Source organism: Salmo trutta, chromosome 19 (genome assembly GCF_901001165.1).
Source record: "Salmo trutta chromosome 19, fSalTru1.1, whole genome shotgun sequence".
Taxonomy (NCBI): domain Eukaryota; kingdom Metazoa; phylum Chordata; class Actinopteri; order Salmoniformes; family Salmonidae; genus Salmo; species Salmo trutta.
Window position 1 is genome coordinate 26,611,561 of NC_042975.1, and position 13,508 is coordinate 26,625,068.

Sequence of the window (13,508 nt, forward strand, 5' to 3'; positions counted from 1 at the left end):
ACTACTCTAACCCTGGAAACCTCAACCTGCCTCTCTCGCACAGGACATTTCTGATCCCCAACCCCATGGGCACCCCTAAAATTAACACATACCACTACTTTCCCCAATGCTACACATTCCTTTGTCTCATGCCCTTCTGCACACTTCTCACACCTAGGAACCTCCCTCCTACACACTGCTGCCACATGCCCATAAGCTTGACACCTGTAACAACGTAATGTATTCGGCACAAAAGCTCGTACATGATAACTTTTATATCCTAACATCACTTTGTCGGGCAAAGACTCAACATCAAAACTCAAAAGAACAGACAATGACTCTTCTGTTTCATCACTCATGCCACCCTGTCTGCGTTACACCAAACGACGAGCATCACAAACACCGGGAATCTTCCCCTTAAGTTGGTCAACTTTTACATTTACCGCTACCCAAGTAATCACTCCTTTCAATGGGACCCTTTTCTTGAGAACAAAACAATTCACATTTCTTGCCCCCATTCGTTTAACGCGGAGCGCCTTGTCCCTCTGACCAGCAGAAACACAAACAAGTATCACAAAACCACTTCTGGTAATCCTCACCGATTCCACAGCACCCAACTCTGTTTTCACCCATCCTGAAACCACAAATGCCAAAAGGCAAGGGTCGTGTGGTTAGAAGGCAGAATGCCATCTACCCTTTCACCAATGTACCTTACAAGGTCAAACCATGATAATACTAAAGAAGATTGCAGTTGTAACTAAAATGCTAATTCGTTTAATTAAAGGGATGTTATCAGGGTCTTCTCAGGTAAATTATTTTTTGGAGATGCTCTATTTTATTTACCCTGATGAAGACAGCTTAGCTGTCGAAACGTTGGTTATTAAAATTTTTGCATCTGAGCTCTTAGAGTGTGCGGCTTTCCTTTATTTTCTACTATTTTATTTACTACCTTAAAAAGATTCTTCATCGTTTTAAAAAAATATACTTTGCCACACTCAATATGGCGGCTCTCTGGCTCTTACCGGATGGAAAGTTGCCGAATGCCTTGTCAATTATTTCGCGGGAAAGTTACAGAGGTTCTACTGTGCTCTGGTACGTATAGTTTAATACTACTAAATATAAGTAATCTAGTTGAATTAACTGCTTTAGTCATAATTAAAGCATAATTATAGTTATAACCGCAATTCCTGACATTATTTGAATATCAATGAGCTTGAGTGGCAACGTAGCATGAGCGTAAGTACTGTCAGCTATCGTTTACGATAGTATTGTGACCAGTTTCATACGAGTTAGTTGTAACAAAGGAAACACTTAATCAACAGTTAATGGATGTGCGACCTTTGTCAATTTTGTCACACCTAATTGTCTTTGCAAAGTACAGACGTCAAACAGTGATGCAAATCTCTGTTGCTCGAACTTCCACATTATCGTTCTACTCATCGTGGGGTTTCGATCACCTACTGCAGATGATAGTCACGCCCCTAGCTGTCTGCGACCATACAGACTGTATATATGACCAAACTAGCTGAACACTGCTTACTTTTACTCTTTACTTGTACAGACTAGACATGGCGAAAATAACAGAGAAACTACTGCTGGAGAAATGCACTCCAAAAAACACCAATCTGGAACAAGTAAAGGCACTAAAGTAAGTAAAGGCTGGTTCCTCTGTAGACTTGGGAATGTTATCAAACTAGGAGTGGAGAATGGCTTTGTCACAGCATAATGTATGTCTGAAGACCATGTTAAGTCTGTTTTAATGGATATGTATTTTGTCTCAATCCTATGGGAACAGTTTTTGAGGAAGAGCAGAACTACTTGAATACCTTGTTAGAGAAATTGTTATTTAGGCCAAGCATGTCTATTTTACCATTTTATCTGGTGTTGCTAGTACTGACCCAGTGCTTCCCCATAAAGTCTCTCCAAGCTCGGTCTGAAGAGCAGTGACCTGCCTGTCCCCCTGCTTTCTCGCCTTCACTGTCTGGAACAGTTGGACCTGTCTGGGAACAAACTTCAGGAGATGCCCTCTGGGCTCTTCCTGCCCTCCCTACGCTCTCTGGACCTGACCAACAATGAGATGGAAGATGTCACCACTCTGGACACACTGACCACCCTGGAGGATCTGAGGATGGAGGACAACCTCTACATCACTGTGAGGATCCACTGCTCTGTTTGTTTCTCCATTAATTCTGCCTTCAGTCACTGCTCTCATTGTTATTGTATGATGTTTTTCTCTCATAGAGTTGTAACTCTCAAGCTCTTTCTTTGTTTACCCTCTGGTTTACCAATTCTTTCATTTCTGTCACCTTTTCAGTACGCTATTTGTCAGTCATTCTCATATATCTCCATTTTACTAACAATGACTGCCCATTGGAACGCATTGCTAATGCTTGTGTCTCGCAGGTCAATGACAACTACAAGCTGATGATCCTCCTGCCCAAGTTGAGGTTTTACAATGGGAAGGATATCAGCACTACAGCCAACCACATACGCCATGTCAACAGTGAGGACCTCAGGAAGAGGGTATGAGGCACTGTATTCAAATTAACTTTATTATAGTTTGCCATTTACCTGCTATTCTCTTAGAAACTAACTGATAAAAATAGAAATTACCTAATAACGGTTTGTGTCTTTCATCAAACAAGCACTGTTATGCATAATTTGCTACAAAGTAGTGACCAATTCTGTTGAATTCTTTGGTTTCTAGGTGTTAGCGCTGTGGGAGACCAGCTTTTCACTCCCTGACCACCGAACAGCAGAGAAACTAGCCATTGTGGAGAGGGATTTTGTCAATGCGGTGCGTCACAAGGTGAAATATGGCCCCAGCTCTCTGACTGACTACATAAAATGGAGGGTAGGTTTTAACTGCTTATTACATTTCTCTTTTCCTTATAAGGACAATGATTTGATTTTATCGGGGTACAACTGGAGCCATGTATATTCTCTCACTGGTTTCTGACATTGTCTCATTGGTTTCTGACATTCTATCACTGGCTTCTAGGTGGAGATGATAGCTAAAGAACACCTTCGCTCTTTGACTGAGCCAAATGAAGAGTACAGAGATACAGAGGAGCCTGCTGATACAAAGGAGAACTGTGTAAGGATTCAATACTCATTACTATAAGCATCCTGCTCTGAATTATTTTTATATAGTTTATGTTCAAAGGGTTGTTATTATTTAAGCAGGTCATGTTCCAAATGCTGTGTTTGGATCATACATATTTGTAATAGATGGTAAATAGATCAAGTTTATGGACAAATCTTTTACAAAACTTTTAGATTAATTGTGTACCTTTCCTTTATGATAAGATAGATTTTCCCCATGTTTTCAGAGTTTTCCTTTCCCAGCCAAGAGGAAGCGTTCCGCCTCGGCTGTCGAATGCGATGTAACCCTACACCCTCAGAAAATAGCCAGAGCGAGTGTTCAAGCCGAGGACAGCCCACGCCGGTCAATCCGTCTGCAAAGCATCCCTCATAAGGCAGAGCGGCACATCAGCACCATGCCAAGGACCCATAAGGCAGCACAGATCCCAGCCACCCCCACTAGGGACCAGTCCAAACTCCTGGTGATCCCCAGGAACGCCCTGAGAGAGAAGCAACATCAGTCCAAAGAAGACATGCCACTGGCCAAACAGACTCGCAAGTCAGCCAGGCAACATTGGTCCACAGAGGTCAACGAGACGCCTGGGAAAGTAATCTGCACCAAGTCTCAGGTATGATTTTCTAGTCTTGGTTTGTTTTTGGTATAGCACATACTAGTACTACGCTTAGCTGGAGACTTGATGGTTGCTCATCATGTGGCCATTAGCTTCTCATTGATTAACACAGGAACTCACACATTAATACATCCCCCACCCTGTCCACTCTACCCCCCTTATCCTCTCCTCCATCTCCCCTAGCATTCATCACAGGAGCCAGTGAGTCTACAGCCCCTTCACGTCCTGCAGTGTCACAGTAAACAGGACAGCCCTGATGACTTTAGCACCCAGCTTTGGGCCTGTTCCTTCCAGCCCCTGCAAGACTACTATGGAGGTGAGTACTGTCCTGTCCTTCAATGGGGTCTCAAATCAAATTGTATTTTTCACATGCGCCGAATACAACCTTACAGTGAAACGCTTATTTACAAGCCCTTAACCAACAGTGCTTTAAGAAGTTAAGGGAAAAAAAGTGTGAAGTGAAAAATGGATAAGTTAAAAAATAGAAAATAAAAGTAACAAATAATTAAACAGCAGCAGTAAAATAACAAGCGAGGCTATATACAGGGGGTACCGGTACAGAGTCAATGTGTGGGGGCACCGGGTAGTTGAGGTAATTTAGGTAATAATATGTACATGTAGGTGGAGTTATTAAAGTGACTAGCCAAATCGTCTGGGTAGCCATTTGATTAGCAGTTCAGGAGTCTTATGGCTTGGGGGTAGAAGCTGTTAAGAAACCTTTTGGACCTAGACTTGGCGCTCTGGTACCGCTTCCTGTGTGGTAGCAGAGAGAACAGTCTATGACTACGGTGGCTGGAGTCTGACAATTTTTAGGGCCTTCTTCTGACACCGCCTGGTATAGAGGTCCTGGAAGGCAGGAAGCTTGGCCCCAGTGATGTACTGGGCCGTACGCACTACCCTCTGTAGTGCCTTGTGGTTGGAGGCCAAGCAGTTGCCATACCAGGCAGTGATGCAACAAGTCAGGATGCTCTCGATGGTGCAGCTGTAGAACCTTTTGAGGATCTGAGGACCCATGCGAAATCCTTTCAGTCTCCTGAGGGGGAATAGGCATTGTCGTGCCCTCTTCATGACTGTCTGAATGTGTTTTGGAGGGGGGTGATTATAAGCAAATTGAGAGTATAAATTGGAATAACATGCAATCATGATAAGCTCCACAGAAACGGTGTTAAAAATAATCTGCTCTAGCAAACCCTGTGTTCTTCTCCCTGTCATGTTGTAGATGTGAATGGTGCGACTCGTATTGTGGCAACGTGTGGAGGAGAGTCTGTGTGCCTGATCGACTGTGAGACGGGACTGGTTATGAAGAAGTATAAGGTCCCTGGTGAGGTCAGTACTGCTTCTGCGCATGTACCATTTTTCCTGATAGGGCCATTTAGCTTGGTAGAAAACATCATACCGTGTTCTTGTTTATCATGCACATTCCATGTTAGAAAACAAAATAAATGGTGAATTAATTGGGATTAAAATGTTAATTGATGATTCCACCCCTCAGGACTTCTTCTCTCTGGCATGGTCAACTGTGCTGATGTCACGGAAGGGCAACGTTGCCATGCGGCCCTGCAGTATCTTGGCGGCGGGGGGGAAGCGAGGCTTGGTGAAACTGCTTCACCCCAGAGCCAACATGGCGTATGGAGAGTTCAGAGCCAGCCGCAAAGCCCTCTCCATCCTCTGCTTCAGTCCCCGCCAGGGCAACTTGCTCTTCAGTGAGTGGCCACTTCCTGTTTATCTTCTACACAGATCAAAAATATAAACTCAACATTCAACAATTTCAAAGATATGATTGAGTTACAGTTCATATAAGGAAATCAGTCAATTGAAATAAATTCATTAGGCAATAATCTTTGATGTCACATGACTGGGAATACAGATTTGCATCTGTTGATCACAGATACCTTAAAAAAAAAAGGTAGGAGCGTGGATCAGAAAACCAGTCAGTATCTGGTGTGACCACCATTTTCCTCATGCAGTGTGACACATCTCCTTCACATAGAGTTGATCAGGCTGTTGATTGTGTCCTGTGGAATGTTGTCCCATTCCTCTTCAATGGCTGTGCGAAGATGCTGGACATTGGCGGGAACTGGAACACGCTGTTGTACTCATCGATCCAGAGCATCCCAAACATTTGCAATGGGTGACATGTCTGGTGAGTATGCAGTCCATGGAAGAACCTGGAAATTTTCAGCTTCCAGGAATTGTGTACAGATCCTTGTGACATGGGGCGTGCATTATCATGCTGAAACATTAGCTGATAGCAGCGGATTAATGGCACGTTAATGGGCCTCAGGATCGATAAAATTCAATTGTGTTCGTTGTTCGTAGCTTATGCCTGCCTGGATCATAACCCCACTCTGTTCACAACGTTGACATCAGCAAACAGCACAGTGCCATACACTGTCTGCCGTCTGTTCGGTACAGTTGAAACCAGGATTAATCCGTGAAGAGCACACTTCTCCAGTGTGCCAGTGGCAATTGAAAGTCAGCATTTGCCCACTGAAGTCTGTTTTGAAGCGAAACTGCAGTCAGGTCGAGACCCTGGTGAGGATGACTAGCATGTAGATGAGCTTCCCTGAGACAGTTTCTGGGTGGTCTCAGACAATCCCACAGTTGAAGTAACCGGATGTGGAGGTCCTGGGCTGGCGTGGTTACACGTGGTCTGCGGTTGTGAGGCCGATTGGACGTACTGCCAAAATCTATGAAACATAGTTGGTGGCGGCTTATGGTAAAGTAATGAACATTCAATTCTCTGTTAACAGCTGTGGTGGATATTCCAGCAGTCAGCATGCCAATTGCACGCTCCCTCAAACTTGAGACATCTGTGGCATTGTGTTGTGACAAAACTGCACATGTTAGAATGGCCTTTTATTGTCCCCAGCACAAGGTGCACCTGTGAAATGACCATGCGGTTTAATATGCTTCTTGACATGCCACACCTGTCAGGTGGCTGGATTAATTTGGCAAAGGAGAAATGCTTCGCAACAGGGATGTAAACAAATCTGAGAGAAATACGCTTTTTGTGCATATTGAACTTTTCTGGGATCTTTTATTTCAGCTCATGGAACATGGGACCAACACTTTACATGTTGTTTATATTTTTGTTCAGTGTATTTTAATTTGTTGTCTCATAAGCTTAGTTGGTTGGAGCATAACATCATGGTTGTAGGTTGTATGCTCCCTCGTTCAAACTTTCTATTTTTTTCCTCCAGCTGGGTCGTACGATAAAAAGATATTAATGTGGGACATTGGTGGAGTGGACAGCAAGTACAATTTCAAAGTCACGTGAGTTCACTCTGACGGTGCTTTATATCAGTTTTTTGTTGATATTGTGGGCAAATGAATTTGGTTCGCAAGTATTGAGTCGAAATGTATCACAATGGTAACGAAGTGGACACTTGTCTGTGTCATTATGCTCAGAGTATTTGATGTCTGATGTCTCTGCCCTGGTGTTAACACATTTTATGGCCCAACAGTCAGCTGTTGGTGTTGGAGACCACCTCCACACCCCTGCACTTCTGCCTACCCCCTGCCACCCCAGACACACACCTCATCGCTGCCTGTGAGGAGGGGCTGCACAGCTACAACATCCAGCACAACAAAGACCCCAAGAAAAGGTCAGGATCCGTAGTTTGTTTGTCTTTGTCTGTGTGTGCCTGCGTGGAGAGACATTGAAAGTTGGACTGCTGCCTGAGCGTCAACTCACTGTCTTCTTTTCCCTCTACAGGTCTGAGGAGATGGAGATCACATTCCCTGTGTATGAGAAGGACAAAGACCATGACTACCACACTATCGATGGCTTGGGATTCGTCACAAACGATGTCGTTGGTGAGTCAACTGCTCCTGTTTTGATCTGACACTGGCCCTGTTATTAGATTGTCTTTTATGACTTAGGCAGATTTTATTTGACTTGACTGGAATTCAATCAACTTTATAGATCCCTGGAAGGGGATATTGGGTTTGATGTAATTCGAATAAATCTAGCATGAGCCTGTCCATTTACAAGCGCTAACCCTGGAAATCATCCCTCCCCTTCTCGTTTCCCTCCGTCTCCTTTCCCTTTTTCCCTTTCCTCCTCCTCACTTTGTCCACATCTTTTCTATCCCTCTCAGCCTCTAAGAGCCACATGCAGGGCTCGATCTACCTGTGGAGCTGGAACGACACGCGAGCCCAGCTGCCCAATAATAAGAAGAAGAAGAAGAAGAAGGAGGTATGTGCTGTGATCCTGGCAGAGCTGCAGTGGTCCAGCACAGACATCGCCTACCTGTCCCTCAACACCTGCCCCAGTGAGTCACAGCATGTCACAACAACACGGCAACATGTCACAACACAGCATGTCATAGCATGTTCCAGCATGTAACTCTTTCAGTCAAGACCATACTGTGTCAATGGCATTGATCGAACCCACAGTCTAAAAATTCTAATACAGACATAAAGGCACAATTGAAGGGATTACCCCCACAACCGTTGACTAAGAAAGAAGATACAATAATGGTTTTGAGAAAACAATTTTTCTATGAAACAGTTTAATGTGAATGAGAGCGTATGTTTTTCTTTCCCAGGTAAAGGCTACGTGGTGTGTGGTGACGAAAGAGGGAGACTGTGGACATACCATGTAACAGACCTCCTCAAGGCCAACTTTAGGAGTGGCAAAGCAATTCCTGCCACAGAGGTACTTATTAGTGAAACGACTTATTACAATTATAGTTAACTTCTGACAAATTTTATTTTGGAGTATTCAGACCTTAAATGCGGTCTACTGTTGAGATTAATCAAATCAATGTTTATTTGTCACCTGCGACGAATACAACAGGTGTAGACCTTACCGTGAAATGCTTACTTAAAGCCTTTAACCAACAATGCAGTTCATGATATAGTTAAGAAAATATTTACTAAATAAACTAAAGTAAAAAGTAACACAAAATAACAATACCGAGGCTATATACAAGGGGTACCGGTACCGAGTCATTGTGCGGGGGTACAGGTTGCTCAAGGTAATTATCCATGTCCTAGCCATCTGTTATGTAGATCCAGCTATATGTCTCAATCTTAAATGAATGGGAAAGATGGTCACCATCTAACTTGAGCCATATTGAACCAAATATTGAGCCACTCCAGGGTTTCTGTTAACCAGTCAATTGTCCGGGAGAAGAAGAAAAAATCCCTTTGCGAAATAATAATGCTTTTTAGCCTATTAATTGATGGAAATACCAGTCGATGGGGAAAAAAATTTACTGGTCATGCTTATCGGTCTGTATGTTAATTTGCATAATTTAGTGAAATTAAATTGTCACGTGTGTACAGTATATTCGTTATGTATATTATTTATCCCGTATACAGCATACAGAGAGCCTTTGAGCAGAAAAGGTCTTAGTCAGTGCGAGAGCTGATGCTACAGCATCTCAAATACCAAATGCATAGGCAACGGAAAGCAGGCTTCATCAGCGCGTCACACACCACCTTGCAATAAGATGGAGGCAATATGCATTTTGAAAACATACTTAATTGTTTAAAACCTGAAGTTTTCAATAGATATTATGAGGCATGTCTTACCTTGCTTCAAAATAGCCTAGCCAAAATCAGACCATATCTGTGGAGGCAATTGTTTTATCAACTTTCTTTCATTGTCCAGTAGCCAAAGGCACAAACTTTTTATTTATTTGAATTTTTTGGGTGGTAGATCAGCTTTAATATTGCAAATTGATTGTAGCTTCCATCAATGTAATTGTCTGCATCATTTTCTATCCCCCATATATTTGTTGTATATACAGTACCAGTTAAAAGTTTGGACACCTACTCATTCAAGGGTTTTTCTTTATTTGTACTACTTTCTACATTGTAGAAGAATAGTGAAGACATCAAAATTATGAAATAACATATGGAATCATGTAGTACCCCAAAAAGTTTGAAGAATCTCAAATATAAAATATATTTTGATTTGTTTAAAAGTAGCTACCCTTTGCCTTGACAGCTTAGCGCACTCTTGGCATTCTCTCAACCAGCTTCATTAGGAATGCTTTTCCAACAGTCTTGAAGGAGTTCCTACAAATGCTGAGCACTTGTTGGCTGCTTTTCCTTCACTCTGTGGTCCAACTCATCCCAAACCATCTCAATTTTGTTGAGGTTGGGTGATTGTGGAGGCCAGGTCATTTGATGCAGCACTCCATCACTCTCCTTGGTCAAATAGCCCTTACACAGCCTGGAGGTGTGTTGGGTTATTGTCCTGTTGAAAAACAATTGATAGTCCCACTAAGCGCAAACCAAATGGGATGGCGTATCGCTGCAGAATGCTGTGGTAGCCATGCTGGTTAAGTGTGCCTTGAATTCTAAATAAATCACAGACAGTGTCACCAGCGAAGCACCATCACACCTCTTCCTCCATGCGTCACAGTGGGAAGCACATATGTGGAGATCATCCGTTCACCTACTCTGCGTCTCACAAAGACACGGCAGTTAGAACCAAAAATCTCACATTTGGACCAAAGGACAGATTTCCACCGGTCTCTCCATTGCTCGTGTTTCTTGGCCCAAGCAAGTCTCTTCTTATTGGTGTCCTTTAGTAGTGGTTTCTTTGCAGCAATTTGACCATGAAGGTCTGATTCATGCAGTCTTCTCTGAACAGTTAATGTTGAGATGTCTGTTACTTGAACTCTGTGAAGCATTTATTTGGGATGCAATCTGAGGTGCAGTTAACTCTAATGAACTTATTCTCACATTCATACCTCACAGCAGAGGTAACTCTGGGTCTTCCTTTCCTGTGGCGGTCATCATGAGAGACAGTTTCATCATAGCGCTTGATGGTTTTTGCGACTGCACTTTAAGAAACTTTCAAAGCTATTATTGCTATAATATGGACTTGGTCTTTTACCAAATAGGGCTATCTTCTATATACCCCCCTACCATGTCACAACAAAACTGATTGGCTCAAATGCATTAAGAAGGAAAGAAATTCCACAAAATAACTTTTAACAAGGCAGGTGTGTTAATTGAAATGCATTCCAGGTGATTCTCATGAAACTGGTTGAGAGAATGCCAAGAGTGTGCAAAACTATCATCAAGGCGAAGGGTGGCTACTTTGAAGAATCTCAAATCTCAAATATATGTTTATTTAACACTTTTTTGGTTAATACATGATTCCATGTGTTATTTCATAGTTTTGATGTCTTCACTGTTATTCTACAATGTAGAAAATAGTAAAAATAAAGAAAAGCCCTTGAATGAGTAGGTGTGTCCAAACTTTTGATTGGTACTGTATATATACATATCTTTAAAAAAATTTTTTTATCCTTTTATTATTTTCCCACTAACCCTACCACCCCTCCCATAATTGGAATAAACTAATGAACAACAACACTTCGGCTTCTACTTCCAGCTTATACATACTATATACATTTTACGGACACAATCTATTTTTACAATAGTTATATTTTGTTTGTTTTTAGTCCTGTCCTTCCTCTACCCTCAACCTCATCTATTTCTGATGAGTTTGATTTCTATTTGCCATATATTTTTAACCGTGCTGTTTTACAAAAGTTCTGAACCTATATACATTTTACGGACACAGTACATTTTACATGAGGCATCTTGTGCCAAAGGCACAATCTTAGTCATATTAGCAACCCATGGTCGTTGTTGCATATTAGATCTTCCCTCTTTCTAAATTTCTAATGGATATTTTCTTCTTGTCACATGAAACCACTGGAATGTGCTGTGCCGTTTTAACAACGTTATTTTCCCGCGAATTGCGTTATGGAACAGAAAATTGTGCATAACCTACTGCCTTGTTGCTGCTATTATAATGTGAAGAAATAATAGTTAATCAACATTTTAAGCTCAATGTTCTGATCTGTTCCATTAGACCCATTGCTTTTTAACGTTTGTTTTATGTAGCCTAGGTCAACTGGTTGTATGAATTTGGGATCTATCGTCCCACAACTGTCTCAGAATTCCATTTTGGAACTGGCTTTTTCTTTCTTGACAAGCTGACCAATAGAATAGGTAAACTTTTCTACTATGGGGGATAGTAGATTTACTTAGGCTAGTGATTTTGCTGTCTGTTACTTGTCTTGTTGGCTGAGGAAAAGTAAATGTGCACAGTTATTCTAACATCTTCAAAGTGCACCTCAGAATTTGTTAAGAAGAACATCGTTGCATCCTCGACTTGCGTGTTCTGTTAATAAGGATTACAATAATCCAGCCTTTCCCAAACTCGGCACTCGGGACCCCAAGGGGTGCACGTTTTGGTGTTTGTCCTAACACTACCACAGCTTATTCAAATGATCAAAGCTTGATGATTAGTTGATTATTTGAATCGGCTGTGTAGTGCTAGGGCAAAAACCAAAATGTGCACCTCTTGGGGTCCTGAGGACGGCGTTTGAGAAACCCTGCCATAATCTAAATGTGATTTCTGTCATTCTGAAAACCATGGGTGGATGCCCTAATCAGGTTACACACCCAATGCATATGGGTCCGGTAAATTTCACAAATGTCTGGTAAATTTAAAATGCTGCCGGGCAAATGTCCGGTGCCATATTTTCCTAATGGAAACCCTGAGCCACTCATGGTGGGCAATTGACAGGCTCTGCTATGGCACCCTTCATCTTTCCCACTAGTCTACAACCAGTCAGTCTTAAGTCATAATTTCTTACTGAAATGATATTCTGGGTGTTGTTTTCCATGTAATTAGACTACCTACTAATGAGCCGTTTGGGGCTTTGCAGATCCTGGCATGGCCGTTACCTGTGAGGAAAGGACAGAGCCCAGTGGAAGGTCCCGCTATCAACAGTGTGGCCATGGACCCTGAGCTCAGATACCTGGTGGCCCTCAGCGACAAGAACATGGCAGTGGTGTGGATAAGAACGGAGTCTTCCTGAGGACCAAACATAACTTCTCCCGGGTTAATTTTCTTACGTTCACTGATAGGTGTAAATACTGGGTAGGTTTTACTAGTATCACTTCAACCTATCAAAACTGTCCTTTCAAGGCAGTGATGTTCAGTAAGGAAAGGAAGCTATTCAATGCTATTGGGAATTGGCTTTGGCTTGGACTTGGCCCCTTTCTGATTTTTGTTTGACTTCACTCTCTACTATTGACTTCTCATCTTACCACTCTGCTTAAACGTACCAGCCCTAATTTTAACTCCCCTCCTCGCCAGCATCTATTAGATGTAGTCTATTTTGATGCAGAGATAGGCACATGGCAAGATAAAGAACAATATATTAATTGTACTGAAGATTAATAAGAATATACATATACTGAAATTGGATGTATTTGCATTTTTTACCTTTAAAAAAAAAAAAAAAGTATAACTACTAATTGTACTTTTACTATTCAGTTAGATTATATGTCTGTGAGTTTTGTTTTCTGTAAAAAAAATAAAAAAATACCCAAATTATACATACAATATCAGTTTATCCACTGACATGGAAACGTATGATCAAAATGAAAAAAGCAAATGGGTGTTTGAACTGTTTCAACCACAATGCATGATTGTACATGCAGATTATTACGGCCTTTTTGAGTGTTTGTGGATATGAGTTACATTAAGAACATCTGCCACATTAAATGGGATTGATGTCCTAAATTTCAATTGTGTAGTGTGTTTTGTATACGGCTGCGGCTATACAGGCAGCCCAATTCTTATCTTTTGCCACTAATTGGAGTTTTTACCAATAAGATCAGATATTTTGCTAATAATTTGGCACAAGATGAGAATTGAGCTGCCTGTGAAAACCAGCATAATGCTGCGTTGATAACCAAGTGGGAAGGTGGTAATTGCCGGTTGGGAAATTGGATGCATTCACATGCTTGGAACTCGTTGAG

General features: G+C 41.8%; 1 protein-coding gene across 1 annotated transcript; it reads left to right on the forward strand.

Annotated features, from left to right (window-relative positions):
* Window positions 1-983: 983 nt before the first annotated feature.
* lrwd1 (leucine-rich repeats and WD repeat domain containing 1) lies at window positions 984-13,275 on the forward strand. The gene is made up of 16 exons (XM_029700275.1): window positions 984-1,071; window positions 1,541-1,627; window positions 1,897-2,131; window positions 2,383-2,502; window positions 2,687-2,833; window positions 2,981-3,076; window positions 3,312-3,692; window positions 3,879-4,011; window positions 4,915-5,021; window positions 5,188-5,398; window positions 6,899-6,971; window positions 7,163-7,303; window positions 7,414-7,514; window positions 7,799-7,972; window positions 8,249-8,358; window positions 12,407-13,275. The coding sequence occupies exons 2-16, from the start codon at window positions 1,548-1,550 to the stop codon at window positions 12,557-12,559; spliced, it is 2,262 nt and encodes a 753-aa protein (XP_029556135.1). The 5' UTR covers window positions 984-1,071; window positions 1,541-1,547; the 3' UTR covers window positions 12,560-13,275.
* Window positions 13,276-13,508: the final 233 nt, after the last annotated feature.

Bases quoted from the DNA above. Each gene is read 5' to 3' on its own strand.
- lrwd1 (XM_029700275.1), top strand. From the start codon at position 1,548: ATGGCGAAAATAACAGAGAAACTACTGCTGGAGAAATGCACTCCAAAA. The intron at 7,304-7,413 runs GTCAGGATCCGT...TTCCCTCTACAG, and splicing joins AACAAAGACCCCAAGAAAAG to GTCTGAGGAGATGGAGATCA. The intron at 8,359-12,406 runs GTACTTATTAGT...GGGGCTTTGCAG, and splicing joins AAGCAATTCCTGCCACAGAG to ATCCTGGCATGGCCGTTACC.